Below are 21351 nucleotides of genomic sequence, written 5' to 3' on the forward strand. Positions count from 1 at the left end.
TAAGTTGACTGTGCCTTCCAGAAAATGATGTCATGGCTTTAGAAGCTTCTGATAGGCTAATTGACATCATTTGAGTCAATTGGAGGTGTACCTGTGGATGTATTTCAAGGCCTACCTTCAAACTCAGTGCTTCTTTGCTTGACATCATGGGAAAATCAAAAGAAATCAGCCAAGACCTCAGAAAAAAATGGTAGACCTCCAGAAGTCTGGTTCAGGAGCAATTTCCAAACGCCTGAAGGTACCACGTTCATCTGTACAAACAATAGTACGCAAGTATAAACACCATGGGACCACGCAGCCGTCATGCCGCTCAGGAAGGAGACGCGTTCTGTCTCCTAGAGATTAATGTACTTTGGTGCAAAAAGTGCAAATCAATCCCAGAACAACAGCAAAGGACCTTGTGAAGATGCTGGAGGAAACGGGTACAAAAGTGTCTATACCCACAGTAAAACGAGTCCTATATTGACATAACCTGAAAGGTTGCTCAGCAAGGAAGAAGCCACTGCTCCAAAACCGGCATAAAAAAGCCAGACTACGGTTGCAACTGCACATGGGGACAAAGATCGTACGTTTTGGAGAAATGTCCTCTGGTCTGATGAAACAGAAATAGAATTGTTTGGCAATAATGACCATCGTTATGTTTGGAGGAAAAAGGGGGAGGCTTGCAAGCCGAAGAACACCATCCCAACTGTGAAGGACGGGGGTGGCAACATCATATGAAACATCACTTTTAGTACAGGGACACAGTCTTGGAAATTCATGTTTGCACACACAATTAAGACAGGACGCACCTGCTAAAATTGGTTTCCTATTGAACATACCTCTTTCCGTAAGAAATATTATAGTTTGATTACATTTTAGGGTATCTGAGGAGTAGATAGAAATGTATTTTGACATCTTGAAACAAAGTTTAGGGGTAGATTTTCAGATTCCTTTCTCTGCACGTGGATTACTCAAATCGATGGCGCCAACTAGTGGGAGGCCCCGGTGCACAACTGAGCAAGAGGACAAGTACATTACAGTGTCTAGTTTGAGAAACAGATGCCTCACAAGTCCTCAACTGGCAGCTTCATTAAATAGTACCTGCAAAACACCAGTCTCAATGTCAACAGTGAAGAAGCGACTCRGGGATGCTGGCCTTGATGTTATTTTAATGGACAAAAACATTAGCTTTTCTTTCAAAAACAAGGAATTTTCTAAGTGACCCCAAACTTTTGAAAGGTACTGTATATTATTTTGACTGTTCTAGCGATGTAATTATTGTTTGGATAACCTTATTTATTGATCGATTTTTTTTCACTCTTTATGTGTTGCGCAATGCAGAGAACGCCAGAAGAAGAATTATAATTTAATTACCATAGTGAATTATTGTAATGTTTGTTTATATGTCAAGTTGTCCCATAAGGGATGGGTTGCCAGTTGGCAATTGGACACAAATAAAATTGCATTCATTCATTCAACTGTTTTAAACAGCATGATCATTACACAGGTGGACCTTATGCTGGGAACAATAAAAGGCCACTCTAAAATGTGCAGTTTTGTCACACAACACAATGCCACAGATGTCTCGAGTTTTGAGGGAGCGTACAATTGGCATGCTGCCTCAAGAATGTCCACCAGAGGTGTTGCCAGAGAATTTAATGTTAATTTTAGGGAATTTGGCATTACATCCAACTAGCCTCACAGCCACAGACCACGCCAGCCCAGGACCTCCACATCCGGCTTCGGCACCTGCAGGATCGTCTGAGACCAGCCAACCGGACAACTGCTGAAACTGAGGAGTATTTCTGTCTGTAATAAKGCCCTTTTGTGGGGAAAAACTCATTTTGATTGGCTGGACCTGACTCCCCATGGCTGTGCCCCTACCTAGTCATGTGAAATCCATAGATTAGGGCCTCATTTATTTATTTCAATTTACTGAGTTCCTTATATGAACTGTAACTCAGTAAAATCGTTGAAATTGTTGCATGTTTAGCAAAAACCTCATGAGAACCTTTTTTAGCATGTTTTGATGTTAAACATTCCCTTAATGTCAAGTAGAACTTATCTAGATTGTGATTACATTGTTCTCAGAATATACAACATTAATGTTCTAGATGTGCTTTCTGGGACGTTGCAAGAACATTCATGTGTCCAGTTTTATGAGGGTTAGGAGAATATTCCATCAGGCCTTGTTACTGTTGCCAAGCCCATCAATGCCCTGATTGGTGAACCACTGATCCATTCACAGCTCCTATTGTCTGTTGGCAAGATGAGGGATACTCACACAAACACACAGACACAGAGTGCTTTTAACATAGTGTTTTTAACTAACATATTTGACACACCATGACATATATGATTACATTGTGGCCACTCCCGAGTGGCGCAGCGGTCTAAGACACTGCATCTCAGTGCAAGAAGCATCACTACAGTTTGCGTCACTACGTTTTCACATCCGGACGTGATTGGGAGTCCCATAGGGCGACGCACAATTGGCCCACCGTTGTCCGGGTTTGGCCAGGGTAGGCCATCATTGTAAATAAGATTTATTTTTTAACTGACTTGCATAGTTAAATAAAGGTTCATTTAAAAAACAAACATTTATACAGTATATACATTATTATTATTATCCTCACCTGGGAAATGAACTCACAACTTCTTGGTTCATGGTATTCAGATCTTCCTGCTACACCACCATGTCTGTGTCAGTTATTGATTTAATTGACTTATGAAAAAATGTAATGGCTTTCTGTATAGTGGTCTAATGTTGGTGGGGGATATTAACCTGTTTTAATGATACTCCTGAATCACTAGATTTTCTTGAGTGTACTTTTAACAGAGCTGAGATTTACTTTAAAGTGCATTCACCTTATTGCTTTCACCTATCAAGTTGTTTCAGATCTAGGGGTGAGTGGTTAGGGATTGTTCTGGACAGGGCCTAACTATACTGGCCCAAGAAGCAAATGCACTGGAGATATCCCTTATTGGGTTTGAGGCCGAAAAGAAGCAGGAAGAGGCGCTGTGCGCTTTTCTCCTTCGGAGGTCCTTTGAGGATGCCGGGGGGGACACCTTCCGGAAAGCCGACAGGCGGAGTTCTGCCGGCTAAGCAGGCTGCCCCAGGACCGGTGCCAGCACCAGGTTGGACTGGCCTAGTTCCCAGGCACGACGCCAGTATGCCCTGCACAAGCGCCGCCAACCAGGTGCGAGATGGTCCTGCCATAGCGCGGGGAAGGAGACAGCCCCTGCGTACCTAGCTCGGGGATGGGGGGTGGCATGGGATCGGGTCCTTCCTTGCCAGCCGGGCCAAAACACCCACAGTACCCCCAACCCAGAGTGAAACGGGCTTCAGGCAAACGTTTGCACCTAAACACATTGTTTCAACCCCACTGTTTTTGGATTTCAAGAGTGTTGTGTAGTCCACGTTAGTTCAGTAAAACATGTCCCTCCTCCTCATTTAGACACAAGGTTGCCAGTAGTGGTGGAGGTGAAAAAATAACTTATTTCTCCCAGTCCACGAGGGGTGCACATGCGTAGTGTTGATCTGGTTAATGCGAACAGTAATGTCCGGGTACAGGCTACAATTTGTTGTATACCCRCCATGTTTTTGTGGGGTCATCACATCGACTGTTCCCCTGGCCTCAGCCCCAGTATTAAGGGAGGAAATATCCTCCCTGCTCCAGAAACAGGCAACACGAGTGGTTCCTCTGGCTTCTATGATAGTATTCATTCCCCTGGGACTATTATTGATGCGGCCGTTCCAGCGCTGGGTGCTAGCAACGTGCCTGGATGCATCTCGCCAGCTAAGCCGGTCGATTCAGGTGTCCCTGATATGCCTTCGAGCACTTCCCCAGTGGAGGGATCCCTGGCTGCTGTCACAAGGGGTTGTCATGGGCTAGGTGTTGTCCCGCAAGGTGGTAATGACAGACATGTCCCCCGAAGGGTGGGGTGCACTGTGCGAGTGTTACTCAATTTGGGGAGTATGGACTGTGCCAATTTGTGGAGTATTGAACTTCTGACGGTGTACTTAGGTCTCAGGCGCCTACTCCCACGTTTGTCGGGCCAGCATGTGCTGTTCAGATCCGACAACATGACGAAGGTGGCATACATCAACAGACAGGAGGGAACTCGGTCCAGATATGGCAGCGGTTCGGCAGGGCCGACATAGATCTTTACCCGTTGCGAGAAAACGCGTAGTTTAATCTATTTTTCTCGATCAGGGAACCGAGTTCTCCATTGGGAACGGATGCTCTGGCGCACCAGTGGCCTCAGACCCTCCTTTACGCATTTCCGCCAGTGGTTGTGATTCAGCCCACGTTGGAGAGGGTGTGCCGGGAGGGCTTATCATTCATTCTTGTAGCTCCCCTTGGCCCATGCAGCCTCGGTTCGCAGAGATCGTTTGCTTCCTAGGTGGGAACTTGTGGCAACTCCTGTTGCGCAGAGACCTGTTGTCCCAGCCGCATGGACAGGTTTGGTACGAGGCCAGAGATTTAGTTCCTATGGGCCTGGCCCCTGAGAGGGCCAATCTGATGGCTAGGGTTTTACCTCCAAATGTTATTGCTACCATTCAGTCTGCAAGGGCACCCTCCACGAGAGGGCTGTATGCCTGTAAGTGGCAAGCTTTTGAGCCAAGATAAAGGAATTGTTCCTGTTCCGTGCTCTGGGAGGGAAATCCTTATGTTCCTACAGGAGCTTTTCGAGCAGGGATACGCATTCTCCACGTTAAAAGTGAACATATCTTAGAGTGTCATGTTGGAATTGAAGGTGCCTCACCGGGGGCTCACCCCCTGCTGGTGCCCTACACTATTGTGCCCACATGGAACTTGGTGCTGGTTTTGGAGGCATTGTGTGCGGGCCCGTTTGAGCCTCTGGAGTCGATCCTCTCCTACAAAACCTCCCTGCTCATGGCTTTGGCTAAACATGTTGGGGAACTCCACGCATTATTCGTAAACCCTTCCTGTACTCACCCTGTGCAACTTTAAGATGACGTTGTGTCCAAATGCGGCCTTCGCCACGAAAGTCAAGGCTATGTCCTACAGGTTTTTAAGCTTTTGAGCTATTTCCCTTTTCACTTCCTCCCTTTGCTTCTGAAGAGCAACAGAGGTTACATGRCCTGTGTCAGGTGCGAGATTTATGCACATATATTGAACAGACCAGGGATATCCAGTTATTTGCCCAGCTTTTTATATGTTTTGCTAATCCGGTTCGCAGCAGGGCGCTCTCTAAGCAGCGTCTCTCCCACTGGATAGTTGAAGCCATCTCCCTGGCATATAGCAGAAAGGGGCGAGGGTTACCTAGCGGTGTACACGCCCACTCCACCAAGGGTCTGGCAGTGTCTTAGGCGTTGTTTAAATGGTTGAATATAGGAGATATTTGTGCTGTGGCGAGTTGAGCATCACCACACACTTTGTGAGGTTATATCACTTGGATGTCACAGCTGCCAGTGTAGTCCACAGTGTGCTTAATGCTGGGACAGGGGAAAGTCACTAGGCAGCATGCCGTGTCCGCAATACCCAGACTACTGCATCTGGTGGGGTCAAGTCTGGGTGTTCTGCCATGGGCAGTTTCATTTAGTATCTGTTGGGGTCGGCTTGGCGTGTGATTATATTTCCCCATAATAGTGTACTGAAGTTGACTGACTGAAAGAGAACAACGTTATGACTATTACTACTGTTCCCTGAAGGAGGGAAACGAGGTACAACACCTGTTTGGCCCCGCCCTGCCCGTTCCTGGGCTCGGTGAAGAGCTGTATTAAATTGAAGGAATAAATCCGAGCCTCAACCACATCACCTGTGGAAGGCAAGGCTTCCAGTGAGGCTCGGATTTCATTGGCCTTGTCAGGCGTGATTGTAGATCCTTCAACCGAAATCGATAGTATGTTCCTTCAGTGAACAGTAGTTATAGTCATAACGTTACGTTTACAGGAAGGGGCTCAGAACACACCCCTGGGGGTGCCAGTGTTGGTGATGACCAGGGGAGATGTTTTGCCTTCCAATCTGATGGCCTGGGGTCTGTGGTTGAGGAAACTGTGGATCCATTTAATGAGACGTGAATAGCCATGAAGGTTGGTGGGTTTTCCATCATTCTGTGCCTTTGTATGGTGTTAAATGCTGAGCTGWAGTACACGAAAAGGATCCTGGCTTAGTTCCCAGGGGCCTGCAGATGTTCAAGGAGTATGTGCAGCAGACAGGCCACAACATCATCTGCACCCCTGTTTGTTTCATAAGCAAATTGATGGCGACAACACGGTGCTTCCATCAATGAAGCAATATAATAAGACGTGCAGAGAAAATTACAGTCTGCATGTCTTCTAAAGGGTACATACAGGTGGTGAGGGTCATTTGCCGCCCAATGCCAATAGATCCTTCCCTTCATTTCAAAAGGACCCGATTCCAAATCAACCAGTTCATTTGACAATGATAACAGAATGCATGAGGAAACCATTTATTTTTCCTGTGTGTGAATGKTAAGGAGGGAGAGAGAGAGAGAGAGAGAACAGGCATTTTCTTCTCCCTCTCTGAAAAATGTTATCGCAAATCTTGGAGAATGGCCCTGACTCCATTAGCCAATAGCTCAAGCACTGCAAGGTAAGCCCATTCCATTTAATGTCTCCCCTTCACGTGTTAGAACGCCGATGTGGTGAATCAAGGCACAGTACTGTAGGCCTGCTGAACAAAGACACGTCACTTAATGACCTCCCGTAAGAAGCAGATGGACTTCCTCTCGCCACCTCAGGGAGATAATATGCTTAATTAGCTTTGTCGTTCACCGCCATCTGAGCTCTTCACTACCCCGTACTAGAGCTCCTCAGAGTCACTATTAAAAAGGCTATTTAATCTGGGAATACAGTCAGGCCCGGACCAGTCAGTCTGTGGCCAAGAGTGACAAGGTATTTGTCATCATAAAGGTAGTAAGAGTGGTGTATCCTATTCAGCCAACATTGCTTCCACTTACATGAAATCCTTCCAGTGTCCATTTCCCTAACTGTTGCTGTGGCCCTAAGGGAGGCATGCGTTGCCCTTTCAAGTTGAATATCTCCCTGCCAGCAGCACAAGACAAACAGCATGCTAACTCCCCAGGAGCCTTCCTACTGGCCTTACAGGACAGGACTGCCTCTGCTCTGCTTGGCCTGGGATATTAAAAATCCTCTTAGCGCTGCGCATCACAACTTTTATGTATTGGAAATGTCAGGGACACGCTGGGAAAATGATGGGAAATGAAAGACCTTAAAACCCAGAAAAACAGCTTTTTCCCCTCTAAGGGCAACGTGTTTCTGGTCCCTACCACAATAAAGTGAAAGTAGGTGACTACTCTACTGCATTTGTGATGTGAGAAAACTCATCACAACAGATGGGCTAAATTTCACCCACCACATTCAGTGAAGAGACTCAAAGAGAATGTTCAAGCTTTAAAGCCTGTCTTCCCCATTAGTTCATAACGTTCTCTGTTTTTAAGAGCTTGGTTGTCCTCTGGTTATTTTGCAGACAACCTCCCCACAACCTTCTGAGAATGATGCAGGATAGTTGCTTGGCTTTGGAACATTCTCAGCACATTTAAGGAACTTGACAAAAAACATAATTTTCTTGGCATTTTATTACTTTAACAGACGTTTCCTAAAAGTTCAAACATGGTTACATTTAAATAACATTTATTGTAATGTTCTAGGAATGTTCTTGAGCTGGTTTGACATTGGGAATGTTCTCAAATAGTTCAGAGAACATTAACCCTTTTACACTTGTATCCGTACCCGGGTTGTAAATGGCAGATTTGGACACTGATGAGCAACTAAATTGGAACGCAGTGGCTGTACAGTAACATGCTATACATAACCTCAGGGTCTCCGCTTCACAGCACTTTGTATGGGTTTTGACAGACAGACTTTCTGAACTTGAGCACAGCACGTAAAAATTCACAGCGGAACACACATCTGAATTCCATCCTACGCACACCAAAATTACAATCTGCTTCTCTGAATTGCCTTGTGGAGATCGTATTTATAACTTAGGTAGTCATGTTGACAGTAGAACAAGCCTTCAAATGATGCCCACCTGACGCAGATTGTGGTTTATAATGGACCGTTTTTGGATTATGTGAACAACAGTAATTGTGTGAGGCGGGAATACAGGGCTGAGTTCCAAACAAAACAATCTCAACTGTGCTTGCTCTAGTTCCTCAACAGCARAGCTAGGAGAGCTCAAAAAAGGACCTTATATACTAAACAAAAATATAAAAGCAACTTGTAAAGTGTTGGTCCCATGTTTCATGAGCTGAAATAAAATATCCCAGAAATGTTCCATACACACAAAAAACGTATTTCCCTGTTAGTGAGAATTTCTCCTTTGTCAAGATAATCCATCCACCTGACAGGTGTGGCATATCAAGAAGCTGATTAAACAGCATGATCATTACACAGGTGCACCTTGTGCTGTCGACACTCTAAAATTTGCAGTTTTGTCACATGACACAATGCCACAGATGTCTCAAGTCTTGAGTGAGCGTGCCATTGACATGCTGACGGCAGGAATGTCCACCAGAAATGTTGCCAGAGAATTGAATGTTAATTTCTCTACCATAAACCGCCTCCAACGTCGTTTTAGAGAATTTGGCAGTACATCTAATCGGCCTCACAACCGCAGACCACACGAGCCCAGGACCTCCACATCCGGCATCGTTGGAGACCAGCCACCCTGACAGCTGAGGAAACTGTGGGTTTGCACAACCAAAGAATTTCTGTTAAAACTGTCAGAAACCGTCTCAGGGAAGCTCATCTGCGTGCGCATCGTCCTCACTAGGATCTTGACCTGACTGCAGTTCAGCATCGTAACTGACTTCAGAGGGCAAATGCTCACCTTCGATGGAGAAGTGTGCTCTTTTTATTTTACCTTTATTTAACTATAAATAAGAACAAATAGTTATTTTCAATAAGAACATATGAACAGTGGGTTAACTGCCTTGTTCAGAACAACAGATCTGTACCTTGTCAGCTCAGGGAGTCAAACTTGCAACCTTCACAGTTACTAGCCCAACGCTCTAACCACTAGGCTACCCTGCAACCCTGCCACCCTCTTAATGAATGAATCCCGGTTTCAACTGTACAGCCATTGAAAAGGAGTGGGACAACATTCCACAGGCCACAATCAACAGCCTGATTAACTCTATGTGAAGGAGATGTTTTGTGCTGCATGAGACAAATGGTGGTCACACCAGATACTGATCCACGCGCCCCTACTTTTTATTTAAGGTATCTGTGACCAAAAGATGCATATCTGTATTCCCATTCATGTGAAATCCATAGTTTAGGGCCTAATGAATTTAATTGGCTGATTTCCTTATATGAACTGTAACTAAGTAAAATGTTTGAAATCGTTGCATGTTGCATTTATATTTTGGTTCAATGTAATTATAGACTTCCTTGAGTCATAAATGTGCATTAAAATTACTTAGGAACTGTGCAAACTTTGGAGTGTGGAAAATGTCCTTTTTCGTCTTACAGGAATGATATACATATGAGAAAGCTGAAGTCTCTACTTATCTATTGATATAAATATATCCCCTGTCTGATTCGCAATGTGTCCACTAGATAGCAGTGAGAGATCACATGATGTCTCTTGGCCACTTGAAACCAGTTGGATCTGGTTTGGGTAGTGAGTCACTGTGCCAAAATGGCAGAACGTTTTTTCCAAGRCTGACATCTTAAAATGACCTTAGCAATCAGGACCTAGTTTCCAACATCTTATGACATTGCCAGCAGTAAGATTTCAATTTCCCCCAAAACATGGCTATAACTTTCAAATGATGTCTCCTATTTTCAGACAAAACAAATGTGGGAGAGTACCCCCAAACTCGCAAGAACCAGTATCGGGTCCCAAATACCACTCAGAGTCTAACACAGGGATGGGCTATAACAAATCTGAACTCATGAGGGGCCGCAGTTGCTCGCGGGTCTGCGTACCCACATCCATACAGTGGTGGAAAAGGTACTCAATTGTCATACGRGAGTAAAAGTATAGATACGTTAATAGAAAGTTACTCAAGTTACTACTACTTCAGTAAAATTATTTGGTTTTAAATATACTTAAGTATCAAAAGTAAATGTAATTTCTATAATATACTTTAGTATCAAAGTAGAAATCATTTAAAATTCCTTATATTAAGCAAAGCAGACCGCACCATTTTCTTGTTTTTAAAATGTATGGATAGCCAGGGGCACACTCCAACACTCCAACATTATTTACAAAAGATGCATTTGTGTTTAGTGAGTCTGCCAGACTCACTAACGTTATTATTTTTTAAATGTTGCAATTCTACACATTTTGCCATGGGGTGTAGAGAAAACGTTGCTGTTACTTGGGTTCACCTGCTCCGCCACACGTGCAGACTCAGACGAGGAGACCAGGACAAGGTAACTAAGGTCTTTTTTTAAAAGCAGGGGGAGATGGAGTGCAGGCCAGGGGAAGCTCGGGCGGGTAGCAGGGAACCAGYAACTGAGGCTGAGGCAAGGGGAGTAGGGGCAGGGTAAGCAGGTCCGGAGCGGAATCCAAGGAAGCAGTAGAGCGGGGTCCAGGGCAGGGAAGCAGGACTGACGAGACGAGGGACTGGAGACAGGAACCAGAGTCAGAGCGGACGGAACTGTACCGGAGAGAAAAATAAGTGTCAGGCTAGGGAAATCAGGGTCAACAGGATAACAAGATCTATGCAGGAACAAACAGCTTGAAACGCAGACTGACTGAGCAGAGGCTATGATCTGGAAGCGTGGAAGTGTCAAACCTGAGTATTTGTAGAGGTCTTGATTATGGAACAGGTTGAGGCTGGTGGGGATCTGCTCTGCCTCGAGCACACCCGTCTCCACTCACACACTCAAACAGAGAGAGAGGGAGACAGCATTGGGGGAGTGGCGGCAGGTTAGGGAGACACAGGATGAGAAGTAGAGGGCGTAGCAGGAGCAGATGTAACAGTACCTCCCCTCTACGGACGCCACCTGGTGCCCGACCGGGCTTATCTAGCTGTAGGGTATGGAAATCACGTAACAGTGAGGGGTCCAGAATATGACGGAGGGGCACCCAGCAGCGCTCCTCAGGCCAATAAGCAGGACGGTCATCGATGAGCCGAGGAGGTGGAGGAGCTGCTGCAGGAGACAGGGGACTGGAGCGTACAGGTTTAATCAGGGATACATGAAAGGTAGGGTAGATCCTGAGAGAGGCTGTGAGTTTCAGGTGCATAGCAGAGGGGTTAATGACACAATCAATTTCAAAGGAATCAATMAATCGGGGGGAAKGTTTCTTAGAAGCCACTTTCAATGGCAGGTCCTTCGAAGAGAGGAGGACCTGGGGTGTAGACTGGAGCTGAGGCACAGCGATGCTTGGCTTGGGACTGGGTCCTTGCGGAGGTCCCGAAGAAGGGCAGCCTSGGCCTTCCTTCAGGTACGATCTCAATGACGTATATGGTCATGGACAGAGGGGACCGCAACCTCTTGGGCGGGGAACAAGAGGGGTTGGTAACCCAGAGCACACTCGAAAGGTGACATAACTGACGAGGCATTGGTGAGGGTGTTGTGAGCATTTTCAAAACAGGGTAGCTGAGCACTCCAGGAGGAAGGGTTAGCAGAAGTCACACAGCGTAGGGCAGTCTCCCTCTTCTGGTTGGCCCGTTCGGTCTGTGGGGTGATATCCAGAAGAAAGACTGACATTGATACCAAGAGCTGAACAGAAGGGTCTCCATACCTGGGATGTAAACTGGGGTCCCCTGTTGAAAATGATGTCAGTGGGAATGCCATGCAGACGAAACACATGGGATACCAGCAGGTCCACAGTCTCCCTGGAGGACGGAAGCTTGGAGAGGGGAATGAAGATTTTCCGCTTCGGAAAATCTGTCAATAATGGTGAGGGTGACTGAGTTACCGTTAGGTGGGTGAAGGCCAGTGATGAAGTCCAGAGCTATGTGTGACCAGGGGTGACTGGGCATGGGAAGAGGGCAAAGCAGACCGGAAGTGGGTTTAGTGGAGGATTTGTTCCGGGCACAGAGCGAGCAGGCTAAGACAAACTCCCAGACATCTCTCTCCATAGTGGGCCACCAAAAGCGCTGACGCAGGAAGGCGAGGGTCCGGTTCATACCAGGGTGACAGGTGAGGTAGATAGAATGGGCCCACTGAACATCATAACGAACAGAATCTGGAACAAACAGAGCATTTCTAGGGCCGTTACTCGAGTCAGGCTGATTCTGCTGAGCCTGGCGGTTACGGGACTCGATCTCCCAGGAGACGGCGGCAACGATGCGGGTGGATGGCACAATGGAATCTGGCTCAGAACCAGTGTTGTCGGCGGTGAACTGGCAGGAGACTGCGGCAGGCTTGGTATTCCTAGAACCGGGCGATAAGCGAGTGTGAAATTGAATCTACCGAAGAACAAGGCCCACCTGGCTTGTCGGGAATTCAGACGTTTGGCGGTCTGGATGTAGGACAGGTTTTTGTGGTCCGTCCACATGATGAAGGGGAGTACAGAGCCATCCAGCCAGTGACGACATTTCTCAAGAGCCAGCTTAATGCCAGGAGTTCCCGGTTACCGATGTRAACATTTTTCTCTGCAGGTGAGAGCTTACGGGAAATTAATGCACATGGGTGGAYCTTCTGATCAGAGGGGGAAAGTTGAGACAGAACAGCACCTACCCTGGTATCGGAGGCATCCACCTCCACGATGAACTGGAGTTCTAGGTCTGGCTGAGTGAGGACCGGAGCGGAAGTGAAGTGGCGCTTGAGTTCTCAGAACGCTGCCTCTGCCTCAGGGGTCCAGTGGAACGGAGTGGAACGGAGTGGAGGTGAGAGGTGCTGCCAGACGGCTGTAGTTACGGATGAAACTTCTGTAAAAATGTGCAAACCCCAGGAAATGCTGGAGCTGCTTCAGGTCAGAGGGCGCAGGCTACTCTGACTGCCATGACTTTGGCAGGGTCCATACATAACTGTCCATGTGCAATAATATAACCCAGGAAAGACAGAGGCAGCATGGAACTCACCTTTCTCAGCTTTAACAATAAGTGTGTTCTCCCACAGCCGTTGGAGAATGTGTTGCTGGTGAGCCTCAGAGTCCTTAGAAAKAATCTGAATGTCATCCAAATAGACAAAAAGAAGCATCCAATCACATCCCTCAGCACCTCATTGACTGGGTTCTGGAAATCAGCAGGGGTGTTAGTAAGACCAAAAGGCATGACCAAATACTCAGTGTCCAAGAGGTGTGTTGAACGCCATTTTCCACTCGTCCCCCTCTCTGATGCGGACAAGGTGGTAGGCATTCCGGAGGTTGAGTTTGGTGAACACCGTGGCACCATGGAGGGGGGCAAAAGCAGAACTGATGAATGGCAAGGCATACTTGTTCTTCACAGTAATATGATTCAGCRCACGGAAGTCTATACACGGCCTCAGTGACCCATCCTTTTTATTTACAAAGAAAAAACCAGCACCCACCGGAGAGAAAGGCCTGATATGCTCTGCAGCCAGGGAATCCTGGATGTACCTTTCCATAGCCTCGTGCTCAGGGCGAGAGAGGTTAATCAACCGGCTACAGGGGAGAGGAGCTCCAGGTTGGAGATCAATGGCGCTGTCATATGGCCGATGAGGCGACAGCGACAGGGCGTGGTGCTTGCTGAACACAGGAGCTAGATCGTGATACTCGGGAGGAACTGAACTTCACCTTTCCGGCGGTCCAGTCGATCTGTGGGTTGTGCAGCTTTAACCATGGATGGCCAAGAACCAAGGGAGAGTGAGGGCAGTCAATTATGTGGAAACTGATCCTTTCCTGGTGGTTTCCAGAGAGACACAGGATGACAGGGACGGTTCTCTGATGACAGGGCGGCAGGTTAGGGAGACACAGGATGAGAAGTAGAGGGCGTGGCAGGAGCAGATGTAACAGTTTAAATTTTAAAGCAAGTTTTTTGCAATTCTACACATTTTGCCATGGGGCAGAAAGGAAAATTAGCTGTTTTACAGTTCATATCCTGCAATTCTATAGATTTTGCCACAGGGTGGATAGAAATGTTTGCAGTTTTTAATATATCTGAGTAACTAACAAAATTTATGGGGGCCCCCCTGGCCAGTAATTCAACCATGGTAACAAGTTTAGATAGCTGGCCTAGTAAACGTTAGCTGACATGGGTTAATTGACTGACATAACAAGAGAAAAACATCTGATGCACAACCAAATCGCACCTTGTGTATTCTACTATTTTAACTCACAACAGTAAGTTGAGACCCAGACTGAATTAAGATTACATTTTTGGGGACATTGATGTGGCCCGCGAGCCGCCAGCTGTTCATCCCTGGACTAACAGGTTAATGACCTCCCATATGAAGTACAGTGGCTTGCGAAAGTATTCACCCCCTTGGCATTTTTCTTATTTTTTGCCTTACATTAAAATAGATTTTTGGGCGTTTGTATCATTTCACTTACACAACATGCCTACCACTTTGAAGATGTAAAATATTTTTCATTGTGAAACAAATTGTGAAAACTTGAGCGTGCATAACTATTCACCCCCCAAAGTCAATACTTTGTAGAGCCACCTTTTGCAGCAATTACAGCTGCAAGTCTCTTGGGGTATGTCTCTATAAACTTGGCACATCTAGCCACTGGGATTTGTGCCCATTCTTCAAGGCAAAACTGCTCCAGCTCCTTCAAGTTGGATGGGTTCCGCTTGTGTACAGCAATCTTTAAGTCATACCACAGATTCTCAATTGGATTGAGGTCTGGGCTTTGACTAGGCCATTCCAAGACATTTAAATGTTTCCACTCGAGTGTTGCTTTAGCAGTATGCTTAGGGTTATTGTCCTGCTGGAAGGTGAACCTCCGTCCCAGTCTCAAATCTCTGGAAGACTGAAACAGGTTTCCCTCAAGAATTTCCCTGTATTTAACACCATCCATCATTCCTTCAATTCTGACCAGTTTCCCATTCCCTTCAAATGAAAAACATCTCCACAGCATGATGCTGCCACCTCCATGCTTTACTGTGGGGATGGTGTTCTCAGGGTGATGAGAGGTGTTGGGTTTGCGCCAGGCATAGCGTTTTCCATGATGGCCAAAAAGCAACATTTTAGTCTCATCTGACCAGAGTACCTTCTTCCATATGTTTGGGGAGTCTCCCACATGCCTTTTGGCGAACACCAAACGTGTTTGCTTATTCTTTTCACAGGCTAGGGTCTATTTTTCTCCACTTCCTGTCTGACTGACGTGCCCAAAGTAAACTGCCTGTTACTCAGGCCCAGAAGCCAGAATATGRATATAATTGGTACCATTGGATAGAAAACACTTTGAAGTTTGTAGAAATGTTAAAATAATGTATGAGACTATAACACAATTGATATGGTAGGAGAAAATCCAAAGAAAAACCAACCAGATTTTTTTTTGTTGAGAGAGCCCATTCTCTTCCAATGGAACGTATAGTGTCATATCCAAATCCAGCTCCCAGATTGCAATTCCTATGGCTTCCACTAGATGTCAACAGTCTTTGTTCAAGTTTTCAGACTTGTTTCTTCCCAAACAAGGAAGAATTTGAGTTTTAGTACTGGGAGTCAGAGTTGGAAATCAGTCTGTGCGCGCACGACGATGAGGGGGCGCACCTGCTAATTTTGCTTTTCTATTGAACATACTACTTTCCGTATTAAATATTATAGTTTAATTACATGTTAGGGTACCTGAGGATTAAATAGAAACATATTTTGACTCGTTTTAACAAGTTTAGCGGTAGCTTTTTGGATTCCTTTCTCTGCATGTTGAACGAGTGGATTACTAAAATCAATGGCGCCAACTATATAGACTTTTTGGGATGTAAAGAATAATTTTATCTAACAAAACGACCATGCATGTTGTAGCTGGGACCCTTTGGATTGCAAATCAGAGGAAGATTTTCAAAAAGTAAGTGAATATTTAATCTCTATTTGTGATTTTATGAAGCCTGTGGTGGTTGAAATATATTTTGATGTGGGGCGCCGTCCTCAAACAATCACATGGCATGCTTTCGCTGTAAAGTCTATTGTAAATCGGACAATGCAGTTAGATGAACAAGACTTTAAGCTCTTAACCGATATAAGACACTTGTATGTACCTAAATGTTTAATATCCATAATTTGAATGATTATTTATTTGAATTGCGCGCCCTCAAATTTCACCGGAAGTTGTCGACAGGTGTCCCGCTGGCGATGGCTTTTTTCTGGCCACTCTTCCGTAAAGCCCAGCTCTGTGGAGTGTACGGCTTAAAGGGGTTCGATACTCCAATCTCCGCAGCTCCTTCAGGGTTATCTTTGGTCTCTTTGTTGCCTCTCTGATTAATGCCCTACTTGCCTGGTCCGTGAGTTTTGGTGGGTAGGCCTCTCTTGGCAGGTTTGTTGTGGTGCCAAATTCGTTGAATTTTTTWAATAATGGATTTAATGGTGCTCTGTGGAATGTTCAAGTTTCMGATATTTTTTTATAACCTAACTCTGATCTGTACTTCTCCACAACTTTGTCCCTGACCTGTTTGGAGAGCTCCTTGGTCGTAATGGTGCCGCTTGCTTGGTGGTGTCCCTTGCTTAGTGGTGTTGCAGACTCTGGGGCCTTTCAGAACAGGTGTATATATACTGAGATCATGTGACAGATCATGTGACACTTTGTGACAGATTGCACACAGGTGGACTTTATTTAACTAATTATGTGACTTCTGAAGGTAATTGGTTGCACCAGATCTTATTTCGGTGCTTCATAGCAAAGGGGGTGAATACATATGCACYCACCACTTTTCAATTTTTTWATTTTATGAAACAAGTAATTTTTTTCATTTCATTTCACCAATTTTGACTATTTTGTGTATGTCCATTACATGAAATCCAAATAAAAATCAATTTTAATTACAGGTTGAAATGCAACAAAATAGTAAAAATGCCAAGGGGGATGAATACTTTTGCAAGGCATACACGTGTTTAGCAGATGTTATTGCGGGTGTAGCGAAATGCTTGTGTTTCTAGCTCCAGCAGTGCAGTAATATCTAACAAGTATTATCTAACAATTTCACAACAATACACACAAATCTTAAGTAAAGGAATGGAATTTAGAATACATAAATATTTGGATGAGCAATGGCAGAGCGGCATAGACTAAGGTACAGTAGAATAGAATAAAATACAGTATATAAACTCATCAAAAAAAGAAACGTCATCTCACTGTCAACTGCGTTTATTTTCAGCAAACTTAACATGTGGAAATATTTGTATGAACATAATAAGATTCAACAACTGATACATAAACTGAACAAGTTCCACAGACATGTGACTAACATAAATTGAATAATGTGTCCCTGAACAAAGGGGGGGTCAAAATCAAAAGTAACAGATCAGCAGGGACACTGGGCATCTTTCTTTTGGTGTTTTTCAGAGTCAGTAGAAAGGCCTCTTTAGTGTCCTAAGTTTTCATAACTGTGACCTTAATTGCCTACCGTCTGTAAGCTGTTAGTGTCTTAACGACTGTTCCACAGGTGCATGTTCATTAATTGTTAATGGTTCATTGAACAAGCATGGGAAACAGTGTTTAAACCTTTTACAATGAAGATCTGTGAAGTTATTTGGATTTTTACAAATTATCTTTGAAAGARAGGGTCCTGAAAAAACGATATTTCTTTTTTTGCTGAGTTTACATATGAGATGAGTAATGCAACATTTGTAAACATTATTAAAGTGACTAGTGTTCCATTATTAAAGTGGCCAGTGATTTCAAGTCTATGTGTATAGGGCAGCAGCTTCTTATGTGCTASTGATGGCTATTTAACAGTCTGATGGCCTTGAGATAGAAGCTGTTTTTCAGTCTCTCGGTCCCAGCTTTAATGCACCTGTACTAACCTCGCCTTCTGGATGATAGCAGGATGAACATGTTGTCCTTGATGAACTTTTTGGCCTTCCTGTGACATCGGGTGCTGTAGGTGTCCTGGAGGGCAGGTAGTTTGCCCCCGGTGATGCGTTGGGCAGACCGCACCACCCTCTGGAGAGCCCTGCYGTTGCAGGCGGTGCAGTTTACGTACCAGGCGGTGATACAGCCCGACAGGATGCTCTCATGGTTTGTGAGGGTTTTAGGTMTCAAGCCAAATTTGTTCAGCCTCCTGAGGTTAAAGAGGCACTGTTACGCCTTCTTCACCACACTGTCTGTGTGGGTGGACCAAGCTTTCCGCCTTCTCCACTGCGGTCCCGTCGATGTGGATATGGGGGTGCTCCCTCTGCTGTCCACGATCGGCTCCTTTGTTTTATTGACATTGGGGAGAGGTTATTTTCCTGGCACCACACTCCCATGAACCTCAACTCCTACCTGTAGGCTGTCTTGTCATTGTTGGTAATCAGGCCTTTCTACTGTTGAGCCGTCTGCAAACGTGATGATTGAGTTGGAGGCGTGCGTGGCCATGCAGTCATGGGTGAACAGGAGGGGGCTGTGCACGCGCCCTTGTGGGGGATCAGAGAAGTGGAGGTGTTGTTTCCTACCTTCACCATCTGGGMGCGACCCGTCAGGTAGTCCAGGACCCAGTTGCACAGGGCAGGGTTCAAACCCAGGGCTTCGAGCTTAATGATGAGCTTGGAGGGTACTATGGTGTTGAATACTGAGCTATAGTCAATGAACAGCATTCTTACATAGGTATTCCTCTTGTCCAGATGGGATAGGGCAGTGTGCGGTGCAATGGCGATTGCATCGTCTGTAGATCTATTGGGGCACAATGGTGGACATCTTGAAGCATGTGGGGACAGTAGACTGGGATAGAGAGAGATTGGATATGTCCGTAAACACTCCAGCCAGCTGGTCTGCGCATGCTCTGAGGACGCGGCTAGGGATGCCGTCTCGGCCGGCAGCCTTGCGAGGGTTAACACACTTAAATGTCTTACTCACGTCGGAGGAGAGCCCACAGTCCTTGGTAGCGGGCCGCGTCGGTGGTACTGTGTTATGCTCAAAGCAGGCGAAGAAGGTGTTTAGCTTGTCTGGAAGCAAGACTTAGGTTCCCGCAACGTGGTTGGTTGTCCTTTCATAGTCCGTGATTGTCTGTAGACCCTGCCACATACATCTTGTGTCTGAGCCATTTAATTCCGACTCCACTTTGTCTCTATACTGACGTTTTGCCTGTTTGATTGCCTTACAGAGGGAATAACTATACTATTTGTATTCTGAAATATTCCCAGTCACCTTGCCATGGTTAAATGCAGTGGTTCGCGCTTTCAGTTTTGTGCAAATGCTGCCATCTATCAAGGAGATAATATGCTTAATTAGCTTTGTTGTTCACTACCATCTGAGCACTTCACTACCCCGTACTAGAGCTCCTCAGAGTCACTATTAAAAAGGCTATTTAATCTGGGAATACAGTCAGGCCCGGACCAGTCAGTCTGTGGCCAATATACAAGGTATTTGTCATCATAAAGGTAGTAAGAGTGGTGTATCCTATTCAGCCAACATTGCTTCCACTTACATTAAATCCTTCCTGTGCTGTGTCTGTTTTCCAAACTTTTGCCATGGCTCTAACAAGTCGCATCTCATCCTGCAGCCAGCGCAAGACGAATAGCATGCTAACTCCCCAGGAGCTTCCCTCTGGCCCTACAGGACAGGACTGCCTCTGTTCTGCTCTTCTTTGGTATTAAAGGTCCTCTTCGCCAACGCCTGGCCAGGCCACTACTGCTTAGTGCTGCGCACCACAAATTTTATGTCTTGGAAATGTCAGGGACACGCAGGGAAAATGATGGGAAATTAAAGGTCTTAAAAGCCAGAAAAACACATATTTTTCCCTCTCTAACAGCAATTTGTTCCTGGTCACCACCATAATAAAGTTGAAAAGATTGAGATACTGGGTGCATTTGTGATTCGAGGAAGGCTCATCACAACAGATGGACAAAATTTCTCCCAAGAGAAATAGAAAAATATGCACAATCCAACTAACGCACATTCATTGAAGAGGCTCACAGAGAATGTTCTCGTTTTAAACGCATGGCTTTATAATTAAGTCAAGAAACAATCCCCATTTATATATATTTTCATACTTTCATTGATTTCTGTTTTGGAAGAATTGTGTCAGGGTCAGTGTGTGTAGCATAGCATTACAGTGTGTGTGTGTGTTGTGTGTGTGTGTGTGCTGGGTGTGTGTGTGTGTGTGTGTGTGTGTGTGTGTGATGTGTGTGTGTGTGGTGTGTGTCTATGTGTGTGTGTGTGTGTGGGCTGTGTGTGTGTGTGTGTGTGTGTGTGTGTGTGTGTGTGTGTGTGTGTGTGTGTGTGTGTGTGTGTGTGTGTGTGTGTGTGTGTGTGTGTGAAGATAATAGTCTCATACCCTCTTCTCCAGTTGTACCAACTGCTCCTTGAAAAAAGTGTCCAGTGCTTTCATCTCTGCCTCTTTCTTCTCCAACTGTTTAGCCTTTAAGAGAGGAAAACCAGAGATTGGAACATGTTCAGGAAACAAAACCGAACTGAAAGCTAGAAAATAACAATATTTTTGGAGAACATAATCTTAACCCGGGAAAGACAGTGATCTATTCTGTTCCGGAACAGAACCGTAATTTGAAAAGCATGGGAACCGGTTAGTAACATTGTTTTACGTTCCGGTCATATTTTCCCAGTCCCACAAAAAACACAAAGCGACTATGCAAAGCTCTCACTCTGTCACTCAGAAACGTATTCTAATGTCTGCCTGCCAGTTGCAAATCTTTGCCAGTGTGTGTCTGTGTGTGTAGACCCTTCCCCCTCCAAAACATAGTCTACTGTAGCTGATGTTACAAGCATGATTCAGAAATTAGGGAGAGATCTTTAATTAGAAAAGAATGGATATATTTTTTCAKTGCTAGTTAAGGATACTATAGTCACGTATATCATGTTTTGCATTGGATTTATTAACTACAAAAATATAAGATGTGTTTTAATTGTAATTCTGGTGCTGCTCTGCACACAGAAGCTTGTTAGGCCAATCCTCTGAAGTTCAAAGACATTCAAAGTTCCTTTATAGAAGCTGCTTCTCTGTAGGTATAATTCTGTGGCCTAATTAAGATAATGCATGTCATAACAACAAGATGTCCATAGCTTCAAGCCAAGCCTCCTCCTCCACCTGCTCTCGCTCTCAATACCCACAAAATGTCAGTTGCATCTCGAGCCCTACACTTGTCTGTCCAATGCATGTGAAACCTTGCTCCATAGCAAATTGCTATATCCTCGGTGATTGGTGAAGTACTTTAATCAAACAAAATTTGATTTCAGAGGTTTCAAAAAGAAGAGAAAGGAACGATATAAACCATTACTTTTTGGGGTTATATAAACCATTACTTTTTGGGGTTGGAACTGGTTCATAACTTTATTTTGCTGGTCGGAAGAGTGGAACGAAACAAAAAAAATAATGGTTCTATTCAGAATGAAA

General features: G+C 45.1%; 1 protein-coding gene across 1 annotated transcript in view; it reads right to left on the reverse strand.

The window, feature by feature from the left end:
* LOC139029003 (MICOS complex subunit mic25a-like) overlaps positions 1-21351 on the reverse strand; it is a 52454-nt gene that overhangs the window by 30230 nt on the left and 873 nt on the right. The window contains exon 2 of the mRNA XM_070447734.1: positions 20278-20361. Coding sequence (XP_070303835.1) covers positions 20278-20361 — 84 coding nt within the window. The remainder of the gene's footprint in view (positions 1-20277; positions 20362-21351) is intronic.

The sequence above is a fragment of the Salvelinus sp. IW2-2015 genome, linkage group LG17, assembly GCF_002910315.2.
Source record: "Salvelinus sp. IW2-2015 linkage group LG17, ASM291031v2, whole genome shotgun sequence".
Lineage (NCBI taxonomy): Eukaryota > Metazoa > Chordata > Actinopteri > Salmoniformes > Salmonidae > Salvelinus > Salvelinus sp. IW2-2015.